The sequence below is a fragment of the Lampetra planeri genome, chromosome 8 (genome assembly GCF_965212315.1).
Source record: "Lampetra planeri chromosome 8, kcLamPlan1.2.h2, whole genome shotgun sequence".
NCBI classification, from domain to species: Eukaryota; Metazoa; Chordata; class Hyperoartia; order Petromyzontiformes; family Petromyzontidae; genus Lampetra; species Lampetra planeri.
Window position 1 is genome coordinate 10,714,506 of NC_136114.1, and position 20,962 is coordinate 10,735,467.

Below are 20,962 nucleotides of genomic sequence, written 5' to 3' on the forward strand. Positions count from 1 at the left end.
TCATTGCCAATGAATGCCACGGTGTTGCTGAACTCGTTAGGGTTGCCGTGATACGCAGTGGAACAACAATCCGTTCAAAAAAACACGGGGGAATCGGTGAACAAACACACATTGGACTGTTCACAACAGTGAGGTTGGCTTAGGCAGGGAATATACAGCGTCTTCGGTGAGAAGGTAGGAAAGACGGTGAACGGATGAGGCTGTTGACGGAATTTCGAAACGAGAGGTGAGAAGGAGCCACCAGAGACGCAGCTGCGATGATGAGACGCAAACTCATGAGCAGGAACGAGACGGATCGCTCCGATGCAGAGCGCTGTCGTGGCGAGAGGGGTTAGATCTACGGCGTGGGGACGTGGGGACGTGGGCAATTTCATCCCGCAGTGGGTAGAGTAGGAGCACGTGCGTATTACGCCGGTAAGTTCGCACACGTGTGCACAAGTTCACCGTCGTCGTCGTCGTCGTCAGCCAGTGTCTCTCCACTGCTGGATGATCATCACCTCGACCACACGCCGTGCGGTGCGTATTTGACCATACTTCGCCACGCTGGTAAGTTGCAGGGTTGGTGAAGCCGGGCAGCATTGGACGTTTAGTTGAAGTGTATAAACAATGGAATTGTACACAACTCTCCTCGGCTGTCCACAACACTTAAGCGGTCTGATGACAAACAACGCGATGCATGTACGCATGGTGGTTATCCATCCAACATATACACGGGTTCAACACTGCTTAGCTGCCGAAAAATATGTAACAACAACAACTACATTTTCTGGAGCACACAACAAGCTCAAAATAACCCACGCGACAAAATTAATGGCCATGCGACAAACAGCACTGTTCAAGTTACAACAGATAAAACTAAAGATTGAAACCAAAGTTCGTTCACACATTTTCTCGCATTGATCAAGGCTGTTTAAGCACTTCGATGGGGAGAGGCGATGGGCAGGAAATTCCAAATCGTCGAGCAGTGAGTGCTCGGGAATTGAAACCACACCAATGAAAAGGGAATGACGACCTGCCAGATCTGGCTGGCTGAACACCAGCGCGTTTTAGAGACGCGATTTTTTAGAGCAGATCTGGTGGGTGGGTGGGGGTGCATTCCGGGTTACGGTATTTGGACATGGGTTTGACCACAGCGATTGCAAATCGCCAAGTCAAAAAAAATGCCGGGACGCGAATTGGTCGGCCAAAGGGCGTTTTTTGTTCAGTGAGGACACCAAAAAAATTGCCTCCCCCCCTTCGCTTTCCCCCAGTGCTGTGCGCTGTGCGGAGAAGTGCGGTTAACCTTGAGCTTACAACTCGACTCCCAGAAGCTTGTCCTCTCAACTGCTGACCACCACGACACCGAAGAGGTGAGTTTGCCCGAGCCGTCGGACATCTGGTCACGGGTGCAGCGATGCAACGGGCTTCTTTCGAAATGGAAAGTGTGATTAGCAAGATTTATGGTGTGCAGGGTGATCCAGATGTCTCGTGACCTCCCCCGCTTAATTTTCTAAAACGTAATAATCGTTGCATGCCGATGGGTGCGAAAACGGAAATGAATGAGCAAAGGGCAAAAAAGCCAGGGGTCAATTCATTGGGGAGGGGGGGGGGTCACAATACTTCTGGACAACCGTGTACATATCGAGGTGATAAAGCCATTCGATAGATCTCTGCGGAGGTTTGGTGGATGTCGCTGGTTTATTATCCGTGGGCACGCGTTGTTTGTTGGGTTACATGCCCCATGCTCTGTCTGGCACTGGTGTCAGCGGCAGGTCAAGTAGTCAATGACATTGCTTCGGTTAACACGACGGCCGCATCTGCCATGCACTTCGAAATGAAACAATCCACCAGCACAACGACGTTGATGACTCATCCCCTCGCTGGCTGACATCTCAGACGCTTTATGAAACAACTCCCTCTTAGCAGCCGCGAATTGTATTCCTCTTATCCGATATTATCGCGGATGACATCATTGATTAATATCATTCATCTACTGCACGTATCCTGCTAGCTCATGTGTTTTGCAGTACGGGAGTCTCTTCTACGCGTGTTCTGTGTGTGTCCTGCGGAAACCCCGCACACATAAGGGAGATGTTTCCCTGTCTCTCTGCGTCTCTCTGTCTTCCTCTTTACAATTGTCGCGTGTCTGTGAGCGTCTTCTCCTGTTGATGCGTCTCCGTGAGTTTATTCTTGGAAGTAGGGGAGCGGTGGTGTAGGGGTTAGCACTACGAAACCGGCGACCCGGGTTCGATTACCGCTCACGGCGAACACCACCAGTGACGATTATTTGAACCGGTCCTGGGCCTCCCCTAGGTCGACTCAGCCTCAAATGAGTACCTGGTGTGGCGTGTAAACATCATCACTGGGGAGACGAAGGCGGGCGGGCGTGGTGTTGGCCACCGACCCCCTTGTGTGCCGTGCCGACCTTCATATGTGGTTACTCGCTAACAGCTCTTGCCGAAACAGTCTGTGCGGGCTGCACGGGAGATTCATAATAAAGTTTTTGGGTTAGATCACGTTATTTATAAATGTGTCGTAACCCTCCACCACCCGACACGGCCAATCAGTAAAAAAGTGTCACGTGGGCAAAAGACAAATAGTTCACTACTTTAGCCTGGCCAAGACGTGTCAAGCCCAAGACGTGTCCTGCCCAAACCACACTTTTATTAACAATTTGAACGATGATAATTGTTTTTTTACCCTTTTATCTGGCAACAAAACTGACACCTTTTTTTTACAAGGAGTCATGTTTGCATAGACCACAATACCTGCAGCCATAATGCAAACAAAAAACACAACTCTGATAATGTATGTGCACTGTCCTTGAAGTTGATTGGTCCACACCCGAGACAGCTTGCCTTAGAGCATGACTCCTTGTAAAAAAAGGTGTCAGTTTTGTTGCCAGATAAAAGGGTAAAAAAACAATTATCATATTTTTCTACTGGCAAATGAGGTTCCAATGGTGTAAATTTGAACGATGTAATACACTTTGGAATGTTCACATCACACACGTGTTCCTCTTTTTCATTTTAATTCCATGTACTGTATTAATCACCCCATTCAACACGTATATTTCAGTTACAGTACATTTGTAAAAAAAAACTATTTTAAAGCTGTTTTCTTGATGGGATGAAAGGCCTTGTGTGTTGTGTTACCTCCTGAGTTGTAGACGTCTTCCTCCATCGCCAGGCAGAATTTGTTCATCGTGAATTGTGTTAACTCCCACCACTGTACCTTATGTCCTCACTACATGGTAAAGTTTATTGCATAGCATATGTCACGCGTGTGTATATATAATAACATGAAATTGATAAAGTCTGTTATATATTTTTTCCAGTTCTTATTTTTCAACAGTTTGTAACAAGGTAAATCAAAAATGCGCAGCCCTGCAATTTCCTGTTCACGTCACTGCTGGCGAAAGGGCCTCCCAACTTGTGTATTGAGGGAGCTCTTTGTCCTGCTTCTAGAATCTGGATGGTCCTTTTGACCTCCTCGTTCACGCTTGCCAGGAATGTTGTAATGTAATGTGATGACCGCAATAGGCGAGACTGCTCTCTCATGCATGTGTTACTCTAACCCAGCGGGGAATTTAACAAATATATCATTCAATCTACTCCTGTCATACCATTTTACAGGAAGATACTTATACCGTCCTAAATTACCTGCGTTTCGTCCGCATTTGAAATTATGTAACAATTTGTCAGAGCCGGCCCAGCCACTAAGCGACCCTTGCAATTGCAAAGGGCCCCGTGGCCAGCAGAGGGCCCCCTAGAGTCACTGCTAGCTCGTGGGTGAAAAAAATCATACATCAAAGGGGCCTCCAACCAAATTTTGCTTAGGGCCCCCAAAGGTCTAGGGCCGGTTCTGCAATTTGTAATGTACATGTCAACATTCTTCACGCCCAATCTTCTCAGATTTCGGGAGGGTAAAAGGAGAAGTTGAGCCACGATTATTTCTCGGAGAGTTGACCACCGTGTACAGAGCGTGCAGCACATTCTCGTAGGCATCTTCGTCTTCGAGGCTGTTGCTACACTTCGATTTAAAGCTTTCGTGACTGCAGGGATTCATCTCCTTGGTTCTTTCGGTAAAGTCACGTAGAAGGGAAGTAATAAAATAATAAAAAAAATAAAACATAATAAAATAATTCTCACGACGTTTCGGCCACAACGCAAGCAGCCGTCCTCACCTGAGAATTATTTTGTTATGCTTTATTTATTTATTATTTTATTACTTCCCTTCTACGTGACTTTACCGAAAGAACCAAGAAGATGTTGCTACACTGTGCAGGGCAGAGGAAAGTGCAGCAAAAAAAATGCATTGTTGTGCTGCACTTCGATGCTCCCACGTCTATGCTCTCCACTTCCCCACGGCGTGGGCAGGCCCTCATCAATCCAATCCAAGGCAGCGGTAGACCCTGTATGGATTGCAGCAATATCGCCAGCGTGCGTGCGTGCGTGGATGGCACACTCGGCGGCGATGCGTTTGATGGTTTGGGCTTCACCACAGTTGCAAATTGGCGATTCTTTGGTAGAGGCTGAATTTCCCACGACAATTTGTTTCCTGGAATAAGCTGCACGTGTGGTAGCAAACGCAGCCACATCGAGATGTGTACTGAATGTGGTGTGCCGGGTACACAATTGATTTCCGGATACACCCCGGATGAAATATGTGTACAGGGACTCCTCTACTTACGAACGAGCTAGGTTTCAGAAGTCTGTTCGTAAGTCGATTTGTTCGTAAGTCGAACTTGACTCCTGTCGATTCCAAACATGTTGTACGGCCTGTACACTAAACACGGGGAATGGCTTTGAAAGTTGTATAATCTCATTTAGTTGTAGATGCCTCTGGTTCTTCATGTTCTGCAGAAATAGATGCCACTGGTTATTCATGTTCTGCAGATGTAGATGCCACTGGTTCTTCATGTTCTGCAGAAATAGATGCCACTGGCTATTCATGTTCTGCAGATGTAGATGCCACTGGTTCTTCATGTTCTGCAGATGCAGATGCCACTGGTTCTTCATGTTCTGCAGAAGTAGATGCCACTGGTTCTTTATCTTCTGCAGATGTAGATGCTAATTCCCTTTGATGTTCGTGTTTCCTCTCTACCCTCTTGAAAAACTTATCAAGAGATGTCTGCATAGTTGTTCTCTTCTTCTTTTCATAAATTAACTTGTAATAAGCAAAAACATCGTGAACAGCTGGAACTGGACATTACCTACGATATTCACCCAGAAATGTCTGTCCGTCCCACGCGTGACGTCACTCCACTAGGCCCACCCCCCTGTGTGACGTCACTCCACATGAGGCCCACCCCCCTCATTAATACTCATGAGTGGGTAGATGTTTACACTAACGCAGAGGAAGATCGAGCTGAATTAAATAATTTATTACGCAAAGTCGCTTCAAATATGACGTTTCTTTACAGAAAGTGACGGTAAATTGTTTTTAATTTGATTAAAGATTAACGCAGATTAAAAACTAATTCGGTTATCTAAATGCAGCTAGCCTTTTTGCTTAAACGTCAGCTCTGGTCTATCCACTGCTGGATAAAGTCCGCACCCTACATCATAGCCATCTCTCAAGATCCTGCCGATGCCACAATCCATAACTTCTCTTCCGACATAGTTTTTTTTTATCCGAGCTATGTACTTTTGTGAGGGTCAATGTTAAGGTCACCAAACTTGCTGCAAAATAATCATTACATTTTTATGAGAATAAATTATGCTTCTATTAGATGTTTGTAAAGGGCTGCTAAAAGATACTTTCCAATATATGTATTTTCTCTGTAGCTCCAAATTAATGGAGGGGGGGGAGGTTGAAGGGGGGGGGGTGAGATTATGACTTGTAACATTATAATTTTCATTTCAACCGGTGTTTTTATTGTAACGTCAATATAAATGAGAACTCAAATCATGCGCGCGTCCAGCATGAGATCCAGCGCGAACACACTCGTTTCGATTTAAAGCTTTCGTGACTGCAGGGATTCATCATCTTGGTTCTTTCGGTAAAGTCACGTAGAATGGAAATAATAAAATAATAAAAATAAAACATAATAAAATAATTCTCACGACGTTTCGGCCACAACGCAAGCAGCCGTCCTCAGGTGGAGAACAGGTCTGTCGAGAAGACAGAGTCTGAATGACACACCCCAGGCTTGGAGCGACTATTTAAGCTGGGATGGAGGGGCGAAGAGCGCCTTGACAAAATAATTTGCATATCAAGAGGAATTTAGCATATTTATGAGAATTATTTTATTATGTAGAATTTTTATTACTGTATTATTTCCATTCTACGTGACTTTACCGAAAGAACCAAGAAGATGAACTCCCTCGTTGTTTGCAGATGGATGCGGCTCCTCAGATCCCCGAGATAATCCGCATTAAACGGGACGGCGGTGTCCTGAAGGACGCGGACATCGAGTTCTTTGTTCAAGGAGTGGCGAAGGGAACCATACAGGACAGCCAAATCGGTACGTGAGCAGAGTCGCCACCCGTGCGTGGTGGCGGTGACGTGTGTACGTGCGGTAGAACCCCTGTCAACGACTAATCGCTTAACGACGGGCCTCCATATAACGTAATGTGTAGTGTATAGTGTAATGTATCGTAGTGTATAGTAGTATAGAGTGGAACTCCTCTAAAGGAACACCCTTGTTAACGACTAATCGCTTAACGACGGGCCTCCATATAACGTAATGTGTAGTGTATAGTGTAGTGTATCGTAGTGTATAGTAGTATAGAGTGGAACTCCTCTAAAGGAGCACCCCTGTTAACGACTAATCGCTTAACGACGGGCCTCCATATAACGTAATGTGTAGTGTATAGTGTAGTGTATCGTAGTGTATAGTAGTATAGAGTGGAACTCCTCTAAAGGAGCACCCCTGTTAACGACTAATCGCTTAACGACGGGCCTCCATATAACGTAATGTGTAGTGTATAGTGTAGTGTATCGTAGTGTATAGTAGTATAGAGTGGAACTCCTCTAAAGGAGCACCCCTGTCAACGACTAATCGCTTAACGACGGGCATCCATAGAGCCCAATGTGTTCACTTACCGACCATTTCCCCTCTTAACGACGGGCTGTTGTGGGTACAGTAAATATTAGTTGATGCATTGATTAACTATGTTTCTTTTAATATTATGTGTTTATAATGTTGTTAGTATATTTATGCATTAATAGCCATTGTTTCAATATTATAAAGTAAGCCTTTAACAGGTATTTTTCATACTCGCTTAACGACCGGTTTCTTGGAACCAATTACCGTCACTAAAAGGGGTTCTGGTGTATGTTTGTTGAACTTCTTTCGTAACCCATAATAAAGGTGTTTGGGGTTAGATCGCGTAAATGTCAATGTGTCGCGAACCTACCACCACCCGACGCAGCCAATTAGCAAGGTTAGTCACGTAAAGAAAACGTGACAATTAGTCACGACTCCAGCAAGTCGCCGCGTTGGAGAGTAGACCCACAGCGCTTACAACTTGAGTAACGACGTTTCGCTGGTGGTCACAGCAAGCGGTCGATTCTGGAAAATCGCCTGATGAAGGTGTTTGCAGTTGATACTGCGGGTGCGTTAACCAGAGGATCACACCGTCTGCTTCGCAGTGGATGTTTAAAGATCCCATTATGTAATTTTAAAAAGAGTAGACCATGCGTGCCGGCACCATGGTCAAAATTTGCTACATTTAAAAATAACGACCTGCAAATTACTTAATTGGGTAAACCGACATTGCGACACCATGCCCTGCTGGCAGACTTTGCCCATCTGTAAAACATGGCACCTTGTGCGATCTCGTCTCATAACTACTACGGCCGTGAACACCAACTGTGCCGAATTGCTATCACAGTATTTGAGTGTGTAAATATCATCTTCTTGGTTCTTTCGGTAAAGTCACGTAGAAGGGAAATAATAAAATAATAAAAATAAAACATAATAAAATAATTCTCACGACGTTTCGGCCACAACGCAAGCAGCCGTCCTCAGGTGAAGAACAGGTCTGTCGGGAAGACAGCGTCTGAATGAAACACCCCAGGCTTGGAGCGTATATTTAAATATACGCGTTGTGGCCGAAACGTCGTGAGAATTATTTTATTATGTTTTATTTTTATTATTTTATTATTTCCCTTCTACGTGACTTTACCGAAAGAACCAAGAAGATGAATCCCTGCAGTCACGAAAGCTCTAAATCGAAATGTGTAAATATCATTTTGTGGCCGGCAAAAAACGGCACAAATTGTCCGTCCTCCTTTTCCGCGCGCAGGAGCAATGCTCATGGCGATACGGCTGCAAGGGATGAACGCGAGTGAGACCGTGGTGCTGACGCGCGCAATGCTGAGCTCAGGGGAACGCCTGCCGTGGCCCAAGGAGTGGCACGGGCTGGTGGTGGACAAACATTCCACCGGTGGGGTCGGTGACAAAGTGAGCCTTTCCCTCGCGCCGGCGCTCGCCGCCTGCGGATGCAAGGTTTGCGCAGTCACTTTCATGTGCCCTCGTGTGTGCCGCTCTGTGCGTTAACCTTTTCCCCATTCCGAGACGTCTGCAAGTTGTAGGGTGGGTGTCCCGTTCGCCTCTGAATCTCGGAACGCGCAAGCGGCTCGGCGTTAATTTTATTTAGAGAGGCATTGCGGCGCCGTTTTTAAAGACATTGTACTCACCGCAAAGAACTGTAGCGACATGACCGCACTCTATGATAGCTGACGCCAAATTGTGCCACACGCACCCCGGCATGGCCTTGTGGGAGCCTCAGTACAGATGAAGTAATTTTAATATATTTTTTCTTTCGGATTCGTTTTGACGACGTACACATAAATCATCGGAAGAAAAACTGATGACGTACACGTACACGTACGTCATCAGAAACGGAAAAGGGTTAAGCGGACCATGTCTAAGGTCACATTTTTTAAAGTGGTGTCTCTGCTCGTTACTATTCAGCAAAGTAGGGCTGTCTCGGTATGTTAAAAGAATAGTGCAATAAACAAAACTTTATCATATACAGCCCTTTATCAATCCCAGAACAAATCCAGATATCCCTCACCCATTATATCAGCACAGTGTGGGAACCACTGCGCCACCACTCCCACCCTATATTTTATACTTTGTGTCACACGTACCTTTAGTATTCCTAAGTACGTAACTTTATAAAATGTAACAATTACTTTGTGCCATGAATTGCATATTTGACACCCAGTGTACAGTAACATAAAGGCCCACTGACCGTGCTTTGCGGGGATGTTTAAAACTCGCTCATCGCACTCTACCTGGGATGCCGCGCTAACAGGTGCCGATGATCAGCGGGCGAGGGCTGGCCCACACGGGGGGCACGCTTGACAAGCTCGAGTCCATCCCAGGGTTCTGTGTGCAGCAGAGTCAGCAACAGGTGAATGTGACCGCGGCAGAGGCCCTGTGCAAGTGATTGGGACGCCGCGGTGGCTGGGAGATGTTAACTTCCTTGGCTGGCATGCAGGAGGTCGTGGTTTTGATCCCGACCCTGACGCCTGCTGGATATTTGGAGTTTGCATGTTCTCCCCGTGGTCGCGTGGATTTTTCTCTGGGTCCTTCCGTTTTTCCCTCCACATTTAGAAGCACGCTTCGAGAGTATTTGGTTGCTATACAATTCCACATGATAAGTCACTTAATTGAGCTATCATTTGTGGCCAAATCGCTTCCGAAAAAGAGCTATGTAGCTCAGAGGGCCTTACCTGGTGAAAAAAGGATATATATGTAACATTGAGCTGAAATCTAAAGGGGCAGCCCTGCGATTATTTGTTTTGCTCACACCAACTGCTGGTGGAAAAGCCTGGATGAGTGTGAGCGCTAGAGGGTGTTTGGTCTACTTTTCCACGATGGCCGGATGCCTCGGAAGAGGTGAAAGTACCCACACTCGTTCCCACCAAACACAACCTGCTGATCAACGAAACCGTATTGTACCTATTTACACTGCTGGCTGGACAAAGGTTTCCATTGTTGAAGCTTCTGCGGCTGGAGAATTAACTGAACCAGTGACCTCTGGCTCTACAAGCCCAGTGTGCTAACCACCACACTTGTTGAACATGAGCTACTGCTACATAAGCTTTTTTATATTTGCTAGATTAAAAGTGTCGTCATGACACACAGCATGTTTTTGTCTTTAGTCTTCCACGCGCATGCAATAATACGAGTGAAATGGGAACTCAGAGTGGTTTCATGTTGCACAGTTGTGTCGATACCGTTTCTGGCACTGCACGCAGTCTAGATTGAAAACTAATTTCTTTGGAACTGCTGTTTGTGTTTCGTTTGTTGTCTTTCCCCCCTCGCACCTCCGATTAGCACGGTTGGCTATGTACGGTGCGAAAGAAGTTCAACATACGTGCGTAAATACGCAATGCCTGCTAAACCAAAAACGGATTGCACGTTTGGCAAGACGGCTTTTGAAAATAACCACGCAGCATGTACAGTATAAATGAAAACGTTGTTGAATAACGCATGATCAATTGAATCAACACTTGGAGGTGTAGTTCTGTGGGCGTTATCTTCCTCGCCATAACTTGACATTTGTCTTGGTTTGGTTTATTTTGGCACAGTTAACCCCATGAGGCAATGCATGCTCATTTTCGATGGGGATTTCGTTGCACAGTTGAAATCTGATTGCAATCTGGTTACAACCAAACAACCCAAAAACAACTGTACATGGTCAACTTTCGAAATGGCAAGGTCATGCATCAACAACCAGCAGCAAAAATAGAAGGCCCGTAGGAGCGCATCACATTCACAAAGTATTGTTTGCCAAGCAGCACCGAGATCGTTAAGATTGTAAAATAAATATTGTATAACCTACCCGGATGTTATGCAAAGTTATTCTGTGGAAACTACAGAAGAATACTTCCTTTTTTGTGTATCTTGATCCACGTAGTAGCACAATTGAGCTACAATGGTGATAACATACAATATTTGAATAAAATATTAAAGGTTAATTGTAGGATTATCTGTTGTTTTCTTAAAATTCTGCCAGTTAATGACTTAACGAGGCCCCCTGAGCTTACTACATTGTTATAAATATAATTTAGAAAAAAAACATTTCCATCACTTCCAGTAATGGCAACAATCGTACTGCAATTATTTTAAAATACAGTATCTCCCTTATTACTTTCTAAATTCTTTGCAAACCTCTGCACATTGTTTTCATGGAATATTTTCTGGCCTCATTGACTCTAGATTCTGCATATCTTGGAGACGGTGGGCTGCTGCATTGTGGGGCAGACAGAGAGTCTGGTTCCTGCAGACAGAATACTCTACGGGATCCGTGATGTGACATCGACAGTGGACAGCATCCCGCTAGTGACCGGTATCGAACATCAATCACAACAACAATGCACATGCATTCCTCTACCAGAAACTGAGAAACGGTATGCTTTCATTGTGTCAACTAATACTCCTGTCCCTGTCGTCTGTAGGGTCTATCATTTCTAAAAAGGCATGCGAGAACCTATCTGCCTTAGTCCTGGATGTGAAATTTGGAAAAGCTGCTTTCTACAAGAGTGAAGCTTCCGCTCGGGAACTTGCCATATCAATGGTACCAACGCCACACAAACAGAAAATAAATGGCATTTATTACCTGTTTTGATAGTTATTACCTTCCAACTCAAAATGTAGAGAACATGATTTTTGTTTTAAATAATGAGTAGTGTACAATAAACTACTTGAATTACATTAAAGTGGCTTGTGTCAGAAGGAAATACTTGATGTAGATCAGTGCCGGATTATCCTGGGAGCAAAAGTAGCTACATAGGCTACGGGCCCCGCACTTTCAAGGGCCTCGAGCTTAATGCTTTCAAGCTATCAATTCCGGTTCAGTGATTCTGCACTTGCTCTATTACTATAGTACTATACTACCTTCAACTTTTATGAACTACTGGGTGTTTAAGGTTAGCGATTTGCCGCATTATCTGGCTGTATAGCAAATAAAAAAAAGACAATGACTTTACTCTTCAAGTAAAAAAAATTGTGTTTTTTATATTTACGTGTTTTTTTTATTTAGGGCCCCTTTATATCATATGCTACAGGCCCCTCGCTAGCTTAATCCGGCACTGATGTAGATTATTCATTGCCATTGTCTTATCTATTATACAAGTGGTTTATCTGTATATATATGATGGCCAGATAACTCCTCATAGGCTGCTCCACTATGTATGTATAATGAACTTCTTTTTCACCATACATAGCCAACCGCGTTGTGTAAATATGTAGCACATATGAACGAGGTCGAAATGACTCAATTGGACTTTTGACCTGATCATTTTGCTTATTGGCCCTAGCGCTGCTTATCCGCTCTATCATTAACAATATAAATGTGCGTGACTGCCCGATTTCCTAAGCATACAATGGATAGCCACGCACCATTGGGGGGAGCATTGTGTGCATGGAACAACTGAAACCGAAGGGGTTTCCTACGAGTATTGAACAGTCAAGGGGTTATTCAACATCATCCTTTGTCAATGGTGAAAATTAATATGGACTTGTCATATTTGGATAACATTTGTCAGCACTATGTAAGGGTCTATCAAATTTGACCATCTCGTCATTTTTATCTGCAGCTGATCATTCACTGCAGTTCAGTTAATATAGTATCAAATATTTGCTAATGAATACAAATTTATGGCAAGCATGATAATGGGTAATTTGACATACAGAATGTATGCAGTCATCCGTCGTAGGTATGTCACAATTTACCCACTCAAGTGTTTTGATCAAAACTAACAACTTACTTTTTTTGAGGTTGTTACTATTTGCACCACTAACAATCCACTTTGAAATATGATCTCGCCAGTTTCTTATCTGTATATATGCTTTTGGCTGGCCATCGAGCAAAGACGGTCACTGCATCACGCGCTTTCAGGCGCACTTCTCCATTCCGATATTCAGAAGCCACTGGAGCTATGCACTTTTAAATCTAGATTTAAAACTCATTTCCAAAGAACAGCTTTTTGTATTTCGTTTGTTGTCCTTCCCCCAACACCTCCGATTAGCACGGTTGGCGACGTACGGTGCGAAATAGATTTAACATGCATACATAAAGCAATACATTTCTATCCCAATCACAGGTCGATGTGGGAACACAATGTGGTATTCGCACAATTGCCGTGCTGAGTAAGATGGACAATCCCATCGGACTCCGGGTTGGAAATTCCCTGGAGGTGATGGAGTCTGTAGAATGCATGCAGGGCAAAGGTCCAGCTGATTTGGTACAACTGGTCACCAAGCAAGGTGAGAGCGCCCACATCCTCCTGATTTATTTATAGCATATTCACAATCTTGAGCTGTCTTCTTCTTGGTTCTTTCGGTAAAGTCACGTAGAATGGAAATAATAAAATAAAAAATAAAAAAACATAATAAAGTAATATAATATCATTATTAAAATAATAAAAAATAAAACATAATAAAATAATATAATAACATTATTTTATTGTGTTTTATTTTTATATAATAATAAAACAATATAATAACATTATTTTATTGTGTTTTATTTTTATTATTTTATTATTTCCATTCTACGTGACTTTACCGAAAGAACCAAGAAGATGAATCCCTGCAGTCACGAAACCTTTAAATCGAAAATTAAAAATCTTGAGCTGCTCATATTATTTTCCTGCTTGCAATGTTAACAGCGTTTGGTTGTGGTTAGGCAGTAAGCACTATCACTTGAGTTTTTATGGCATGTATCTGAATGAACTGTGTGGACTGGGCTCTATGGTATTCGTATTCGATACTCTTCCTATTTGTTTCACTATCGAAAAATAACCAGATAACGTAACTGAGAAAAAGGGGAAAAGCTCCTGGACCAGATGGAAAAACTGTGGATATCATTTACAAAGCATGACCAAATTACATAACGCAATTATCAGACCTGTTTACTAAACATCAACGTAGAAATTAAATACCTCCACCATGGAATGATGCCTCAATAATGTATTTGCTATACTCTTTGGTTCTTTCGGTAAAGTCACGTAGGTATAAAATAAAGTAAATTAAATCACGACGTTTCGATTGCAACACATTCAATCATCATCAGATTGAATTTATTTAATTTTATACCTACGTGACTTAACCGAAAGAACAAAAAGAGTATGGATCCTTGCAGTCACGAAAACTTAAAATCTAAATTTATTTGCTCTTGTGAGTTTTCTCATTGCCTCCCTGCAATGCCCGCTGTAACCGCCCCCATTACCGACAGTCTTGGGCTGTGGACGTCCTTGCAGAATAGATGCTTCAAGTTCATTTATACTGGTAGGAACGAAGTGAACCAGCCTACAATAGATTATATCGTCCGTCCGTCCGATGTCCGATTAGGTGTAGCAACATCGCCCCCTACTGCAAACACTTGGCAGGACCTTACAAAAACCTTTAGACTCAGTGAGGCTTTCCTGGCTAAACAAGTGTTTTCAATTAAAACATTTAAATTAAAAATTAACTCACAGCGGCCTAAAGCCTACAGCTAGGCCTAAAGCCTAGAACTATGCCTCAAACTCTTCCTTCGTATCGTACTCCCGCCATTTCATTTTATTATAGCCATTCATTTGTTCGTTCCTACCAGCCCACCCCGCAGGGACCTGTTTTCATCAAGTTCATTTATTAGGTGTAGCCCTGTGAGCCATTCGGCTCTTGAAGCGGGTGCAACCGCAACAAACAAAAACATGAACAAAAAAACATCTTAAAGTGGCTATGTGACTGAGTGCTTGGCTCAATAGGCCGCACCACCAGCCGACATAACGTCTGAGTCTTTATATAAAAAGTAAAAAAAAGGACACAACCGACTTAAGAACTTCATTGAAGAGATGGGAATAGGCTCGATAAGGGGCCGTCCATAAATGACGTCACGCACCTGGGGGGGGGGGGGTCAGACATTTGTGACGATGTGTGACGAGGGGGGTGGGGTTAAGAAATGTGACGTCACATCAAAATGCGCAACTTTAAATAAATATAGACAACACGTTCTACTTAATTAAATAGACTTTTTAATAAATGTTTTCTCCTACAACATCAGAGTGCAGCGCCACATTAAATACGCACTACAATGACAATAGTTTAAAGCGATTTGAAGCATGTTTGATATATTTTGGGGGGGGGGCAGAGCTTTGTGACGTCATATTTGGGGGGGGGGGGTCTGACTTTTTGTGACGACGAGAGGAGGGGGGGTCAAAAATCGTCCAAAATTGCGTGACATCATTTATGGACGGGCCCCTTCGTTGCGCTGGACAGGTGGCGTGCTGCTGAACGCAATCGGCAAGGTGGGATCGGCTGAGGAGGGCGAGGAACGGATCAGGAGCGTGCTGCTGGATGGCTCTGCCTTGGTCAAGTTCGAGGCGATGTTGACGGCGCAGGGTGTCGAGGCGAGCGTCGCTCGAAGGCTTTGCAGGGATTCTGATTTTTCTGGGACAATGAAGCCAGCCAAGTACTCCACGGATTTGTCAGTGGATCAAGATGGTAACACGAAATGTTGTATTCTGTTCCACTACACCACGCGGGCCTTAGGGGGTTATTTAGCCAAGCTTTGCCGTGCTCATCAGAGTGGGTTGTAGAAAGCAGGGAGCGTACGTGGATGTTGCTGCGCTGTCCTTTACTGCCCACAAAATAGCCACACAGCAGCCTGCAACCCCTGAATGATGCACGGTGATTGCTCATCCAAACACTATGCAGGCTGAAACCCAACTTCGCTTGAAAAGATCTGGCGAAATTGGGCACATCCTGGGTGGTTTGGCCATGAGCTTTATCTAATAATAAGCTTAATCTAATATTATTGTGTTACGACTACCAAGAAAATAGGCAAGTTTAGCGAATTATTATTTGGTTCTTTCGGTAAAGTCACGTATAAAGATAAAATAATAAATTAAATTAAATACTAGCATACGACGTTTCGATTGCAACACAAGCAATCATCATCAGGTATAAATTAAATAGAAACACAAATCTAGTATACTTAGAAATGTAATGTAACACAACAGAGAGTAGGATAACATAACAGTCAACACCCTGCCTGGTTGATTACGTTCCAAATTAAGTTTAGCGAAGTGCACAATAACAAAGCGATGTTTCAACACCCATGTTATTTTAGTTGGCTTGCGTAAATATATAAATGTGTCGTTAAACCCGTCACCACCTGACACTGGCAAATTACTAAGGTTCGTCACGTAAACATGCCAATTCGTTACTAGTACGGCACACTGTTGTGTTGGAGGGCAAAGCCACAACATTTACAATCTGAGTACAACGTTTCACCGGTAATTACAACTAGTTTCGTCAGGCGACAGCCAGTAACGAATTGGCATGTTTCGTGTATACGTTACAAACCTTGCTAATTGGCTGTATCGGGTGGTGGTGGGTTTAACGACACATTTATATATTCACGCGATCGAACCCAAAAAAACTCTAATATGGACAATATTGGTCGCGAATGGCTACGTGTTAAACTCATGTTAATACTCGTTCATGAAGGCCGTCATCAACATGCACTGTTCACTGGTGTGTCACTCTGCTCCATATAAAGACAGAATTATACTGGTAGGAACCACCTGGTTACACCAGCCCATAGGGGATTATTGTGTCCATCTGTCTGTCGTGCATCCAAAAATGGGAGGGGTGGGGCTGGGTGGAGAGGGGAGGCTGGGGAGGGGCTGGGTGGGGAGGGTGGGGAGGGGCTGGGTGGGGAGGGGCTGGGTGGGGGGGGTGGGAGGGGTGGGGCTGGGTGGGGAGGGGCTGGTCACCCCGTGGTGCCCTTATAAAACTCAACGTTTAACCTACTCACGCCGGCTTGTGCCCGCCCTCATAGTCGGCCATATTTGCGGAATACACCACGCCGCTGTTGACCCTGGCCATTGACCGAGCAACCCAACGTTCCTACCAGCTCCCTCCGCAGGACAATGTGTTTACCTATGAAAATGTACACTGCATTTTGTCCCCTCTTCCCAGCAGTCTCGAGTGAATTTACTGCCACAGTATCAGAATCAGAATCGTCGTTTATACTGGACGAATCCGATGAGCTCTGAAGATATTTTTCATAGATGTCCAGTCGGGGGCGGGTCAGAAAGTAAAGTGAGTCGACGGCTGGCTCGAGAAACCAGGTTTAGCATGCGTACTAAAACCCTAGTTTTACTCAGAGCAGCTGTCGCGACATGCTCCGTCCCCTTGTACTTTAAACGAATCGCAAAGCCCCCACAATGGGACAAGTGGCACGGTAATGACCAGCAACGCCGTATCTTGAACTTTCACTTCCCACCTGAAGACGATTGCTTGTGTTGCGATCGAAAAGTCGTGATCTATTATTTTTTATTGACGTGATTTTACCGAAAGACCCAAGAGTGTTTATAGTACAGATGTTATTAAACCACAATTAAGTGAAAGATATAATGAATAAACTCTTTGAAGTAAAAAAAAATCTAAACAATCGATAGGCCAAATATAAACCCAATTCAAATAAAGGACAACCTGCAGACGAGGTGGACAAAGCGTAGAGGAGGTGTAATAATCGTTGTTTTTACCTCACAATATTGAGAAGGATTTTCCTTCTCTCAGCCACAACAGAGGGCCTCTTGTTAAAATCTTTCAAGAGTGTCAAAAATTGCTTGCCGGTGAAAACAACTAAAATGGATGTCATTTCTTCTTCCTCCTTCCAGGGTTTGTCCAATCGATAGATGCAATGGGCTTGGCCATAGTTTTGCAGAAGCTGGGAATGGGACGTAGTCAGGTGGGCGACCCGGTAAACCACAGCGTCGGCGTCCAGATCCTCGCTCCCGTCGGACACCGCATCTCCCGAGGTGACACCGCCCGCGTGCCCGCGCATGCCGGCCTCCGGGCCCTGGTTCTTATCACGTGACGTTTTAACAAGTGTTAAACATTTTTTTTTAGTTTGGATGTTTGCACCACATTTTGGAAAAATTCCAACTCTGAGAATTGAATATCAGTTTGACTCTTCTTGGTTCTTTCGGTAAAGTCACGTAGAATGGAAATAATAAAATAATAAAAATAAAACATTATAAAATAATTCTCACGACGTTTCGGCCACAACTCTGTCTCCTCGACAGACCTGTTTCTCCACCTGAGGACGGCTGCTTGCGTTGTGGCCGAAACGTCGTGAGAATTATTTTATTATGTTTTATTTTTATTATTTTATTATTTTAATTCTACGTGACTTTACCGAAAGAACCAAGAAGATGAATCCCTGCAGTCACGAAAGCTTTAAATCTAAATCAGTTTGACTGTCATGTGTATGTATGTTGACCAACCGTGCTCATCGGAGGTGTGCGGGAGAATGACAACAAAATAACCGCAATAAGCAATTCTAAAAAAATGAGTTTTCAATCTAGATTTAAAATTGCATAGCTCCAGTGGCTTCTTAATATCGGAAGGAAGAGCATTCCAGACGGCCGCAGAAGCGTATCTGAAAGCACTCGATGCAGTGATCGTCTTTTTAGCATAAAGTCTTGATGGTTAGCCGCTGTGCGGACGACCGGAAAATGTTGAGTGGGTGGGAAAGTCTTGTTGTCCTCTTGTGTAGACCAAGAGATTACTTAAAAGAGAACTTGGATGTAGCTTTGTGATGTCCACTTCCATGGGCTGTTCTCACAAAAATAGTTGCACTGCTGTATGAGATGCAAATGGATACTTTGTCACGTGACATAATACCGACGGCACAATTGGGATGAAACTTGAGTAAAAAGGTATTATTAAAATATGTGATCTTAAATAATTTAATTCAACTTCGAAACATAAATCCGAAAAATAAGTCTTACAATCAATACAAATATATATTTTAAATCTATTACGTAATCCTTTGTCATGCCACTGCTGGATGAATGCCCTCCCATGCCTTGTTGTTTGTCATGGGAGTTGTTTGAACATCTTTACCATCCTGGTCAGTACCAGTTGTTGAAGGGAGAGCAGGCCCATAACAATGACATTGGAGTTGGTAAAACATCTCAATATAGCAGGGCCCTCCTTAAAAATAGTTTTTTGGACTCAGTTGTGGCTTTCTTCGGTAAATAAGTATTCTTTTTATTGCTCACCACTGATGTAAGACAAACTCAGGTCGCCGGGTTCATAGTGTTCAATTACAAATAAGGGAATGGTCGAGCGACAACGACCGCACAATGAAATATGCGATGGTCGTCGTTTAAACACAATCTGTGCATCATGCATTCAACGAAAGCTCATGCCGCCTCGCCCCGTGTTCCAGGTGAGAAGTGGATTCGTGTGTTTCACGAGGAGGCGGAGCTTGCGGGCGAGCACGTTGCTGCTCTGCAGGAGTCACTGGACATCGGACCCGTCCCTTGTGCTCCTATCACACTCGTCACTGACATCATTACAGCATCGTCATGAGGCTGAGAGCAGGTGGCAGGAGGTGGTCTTGCTTAGCTGGGTCTATATTCATCTTCTTGGTTCTTTCGGTAAAGTCACGTAGAATGGAAATAATAAAATAATAAAAATAAAACATAATAAAATAATTCTCACGACGTTTCGGCCACAACGCAAGCAGCCGTCCTCAGGTGGAGAGCAAGTCTGTCGAGTAGACAGAGTAGACAGAGTCTATGATGTTTTATTTTTATTATTTTATTATTTCCATTCTACGTGACTTTACCGAAAGAACCAAGAAGATGAATCCCTGCAGTCACGAAAGCTTTAAATCGAAATTTGGGTCTATATTGTTTTGCTATGCAGCCTATGGCATTAAATATGGCTTTGAACTAATTTTTCTAAAAGTATGCCCTTTATATACTGTTGGAGAAGCAAAGGGGGTGCCTGGGGCAGTGCAGATCTCACTTGCCACTGATGTTAACCGTGGCTTGGAATGGAACGTAAGTCACCATGTTCAAAGAGCAGCTCATTAACCCACAGTGTGCTTACCACTCTACTCCCATAAAGTTTTTATTACCGTCTAATGTACTGGGCAATCTAATTGACATACCTCAGAGTGGTCAAGGTAGAGTTGGACGATTGTAAAGTCACAGGTGACATGTTTATATGGTTTATATGGGTGGTACAAGCATTGTAGCAGATGATGATGTATAAACACTGCATTGAGCTAAAAATTAACTTTCACCACACATTACCGCAGGCATCTTCAGAGCAGATTCTTCACAGAAGATGCCCGCAGGAGTGCGTAGTGAAAGCTCGAGAGATGTAATGCTCTACATGCAGCAGCTCAACGTGGAAGAACACTACACCTGAATTATGAGTGACTGTAAAAACCTACGTGCTAATCATACAACATGTTAATCATTTAATACTGCCATGGGCGGTGATCTCGCCACGCCTACATTTACAATGAGATTCCACTGCCAACAATGAATTCCCTTTTACGAGGTATGATCGAATATATGTGACAGTGAAATAAAGCTGTAACTTATAACGTGAATGCCGTTGTTGTGTATTTACCACGTAAGGAAGACACTTCAAGACTAACCTTGCATTGTCCATGTGACATGCTCGTCAACAATATTGTTCTAAAAAAAAAGTTAACATCGCCCTTCCAAGTTTCGATTTAAAGCTTTCGTGACTGCAGGGATTCATCTTCTTGGTTCTGTCGGTAAAGTCACGTAGAAGGGAAGTAATAAATAAATAAAAAATAAAACATAATAAAATAATTATCACGACGTTTCGGCCACAACGCAAGCAGCCGTCCTCAGGTGAAGAACAGGTCATTCAGACGCTGTCTTTCCGACAGACCTGTTCTTCACCTGAGGACGGCTGCTTGCGTTGTGGCCGAAACGTCGTGAGAATTATTTTATTATGTTTTATTTTTATTATTTTATTGTTTCCCTTCTACGTGACTTTACCGAAAGAACCAAGAAGATCGCCCTTCCACTTGAATGTTCAAAAGTGGGATGTGGGCCTGTCCGTAATAGCTGTAACGGATGCAACAGTTTGTGTAAATTGCTCTTGGTCAGGTTAAAGAGCACAACACTTTTACACTCAAGAGAAAATAATTGAGTGAAATAACAACAGTAGATGATAGTGGTTGAA

General features: G+C 43.6%; 1 protein-coding gene across 1 annotated transcript; it reads left to right on the forward strand.

The window, feature by feature from the left end:
• The first annotated feature begins 1,151 nt into the window (after positions 1-1,151).
• On the forward strand, positions 1,152-20,354 carry TYMP (thymidine phosphorylase). The gene is made up of 10 exons (XM_078596971.1): positions 1,152-1,349; positions 6,322-6,448; positions 8,235-8,437; positions 9,252-9,350; positions 11,165-11,294; positions 11,404-11,522; positions 13,051-13,213; positions 15,206-15,430; positions 17,617-17,757; positions 19,176-20,354. Exons 2-10 carry the CDS (start codon positions 6,322-6,324, stop codon positions 19,316-19,318), a joined length of 1,350 nt encoding a protein of 449 aa, XP_078453097.1. The 5' UTR covers positions 1,152-1,349; the 3' UTR covers positions 19,319-20,354.
• The last annotated feature ends 608 nt before the right edge of the window (positions 20,355-20,962 follow it).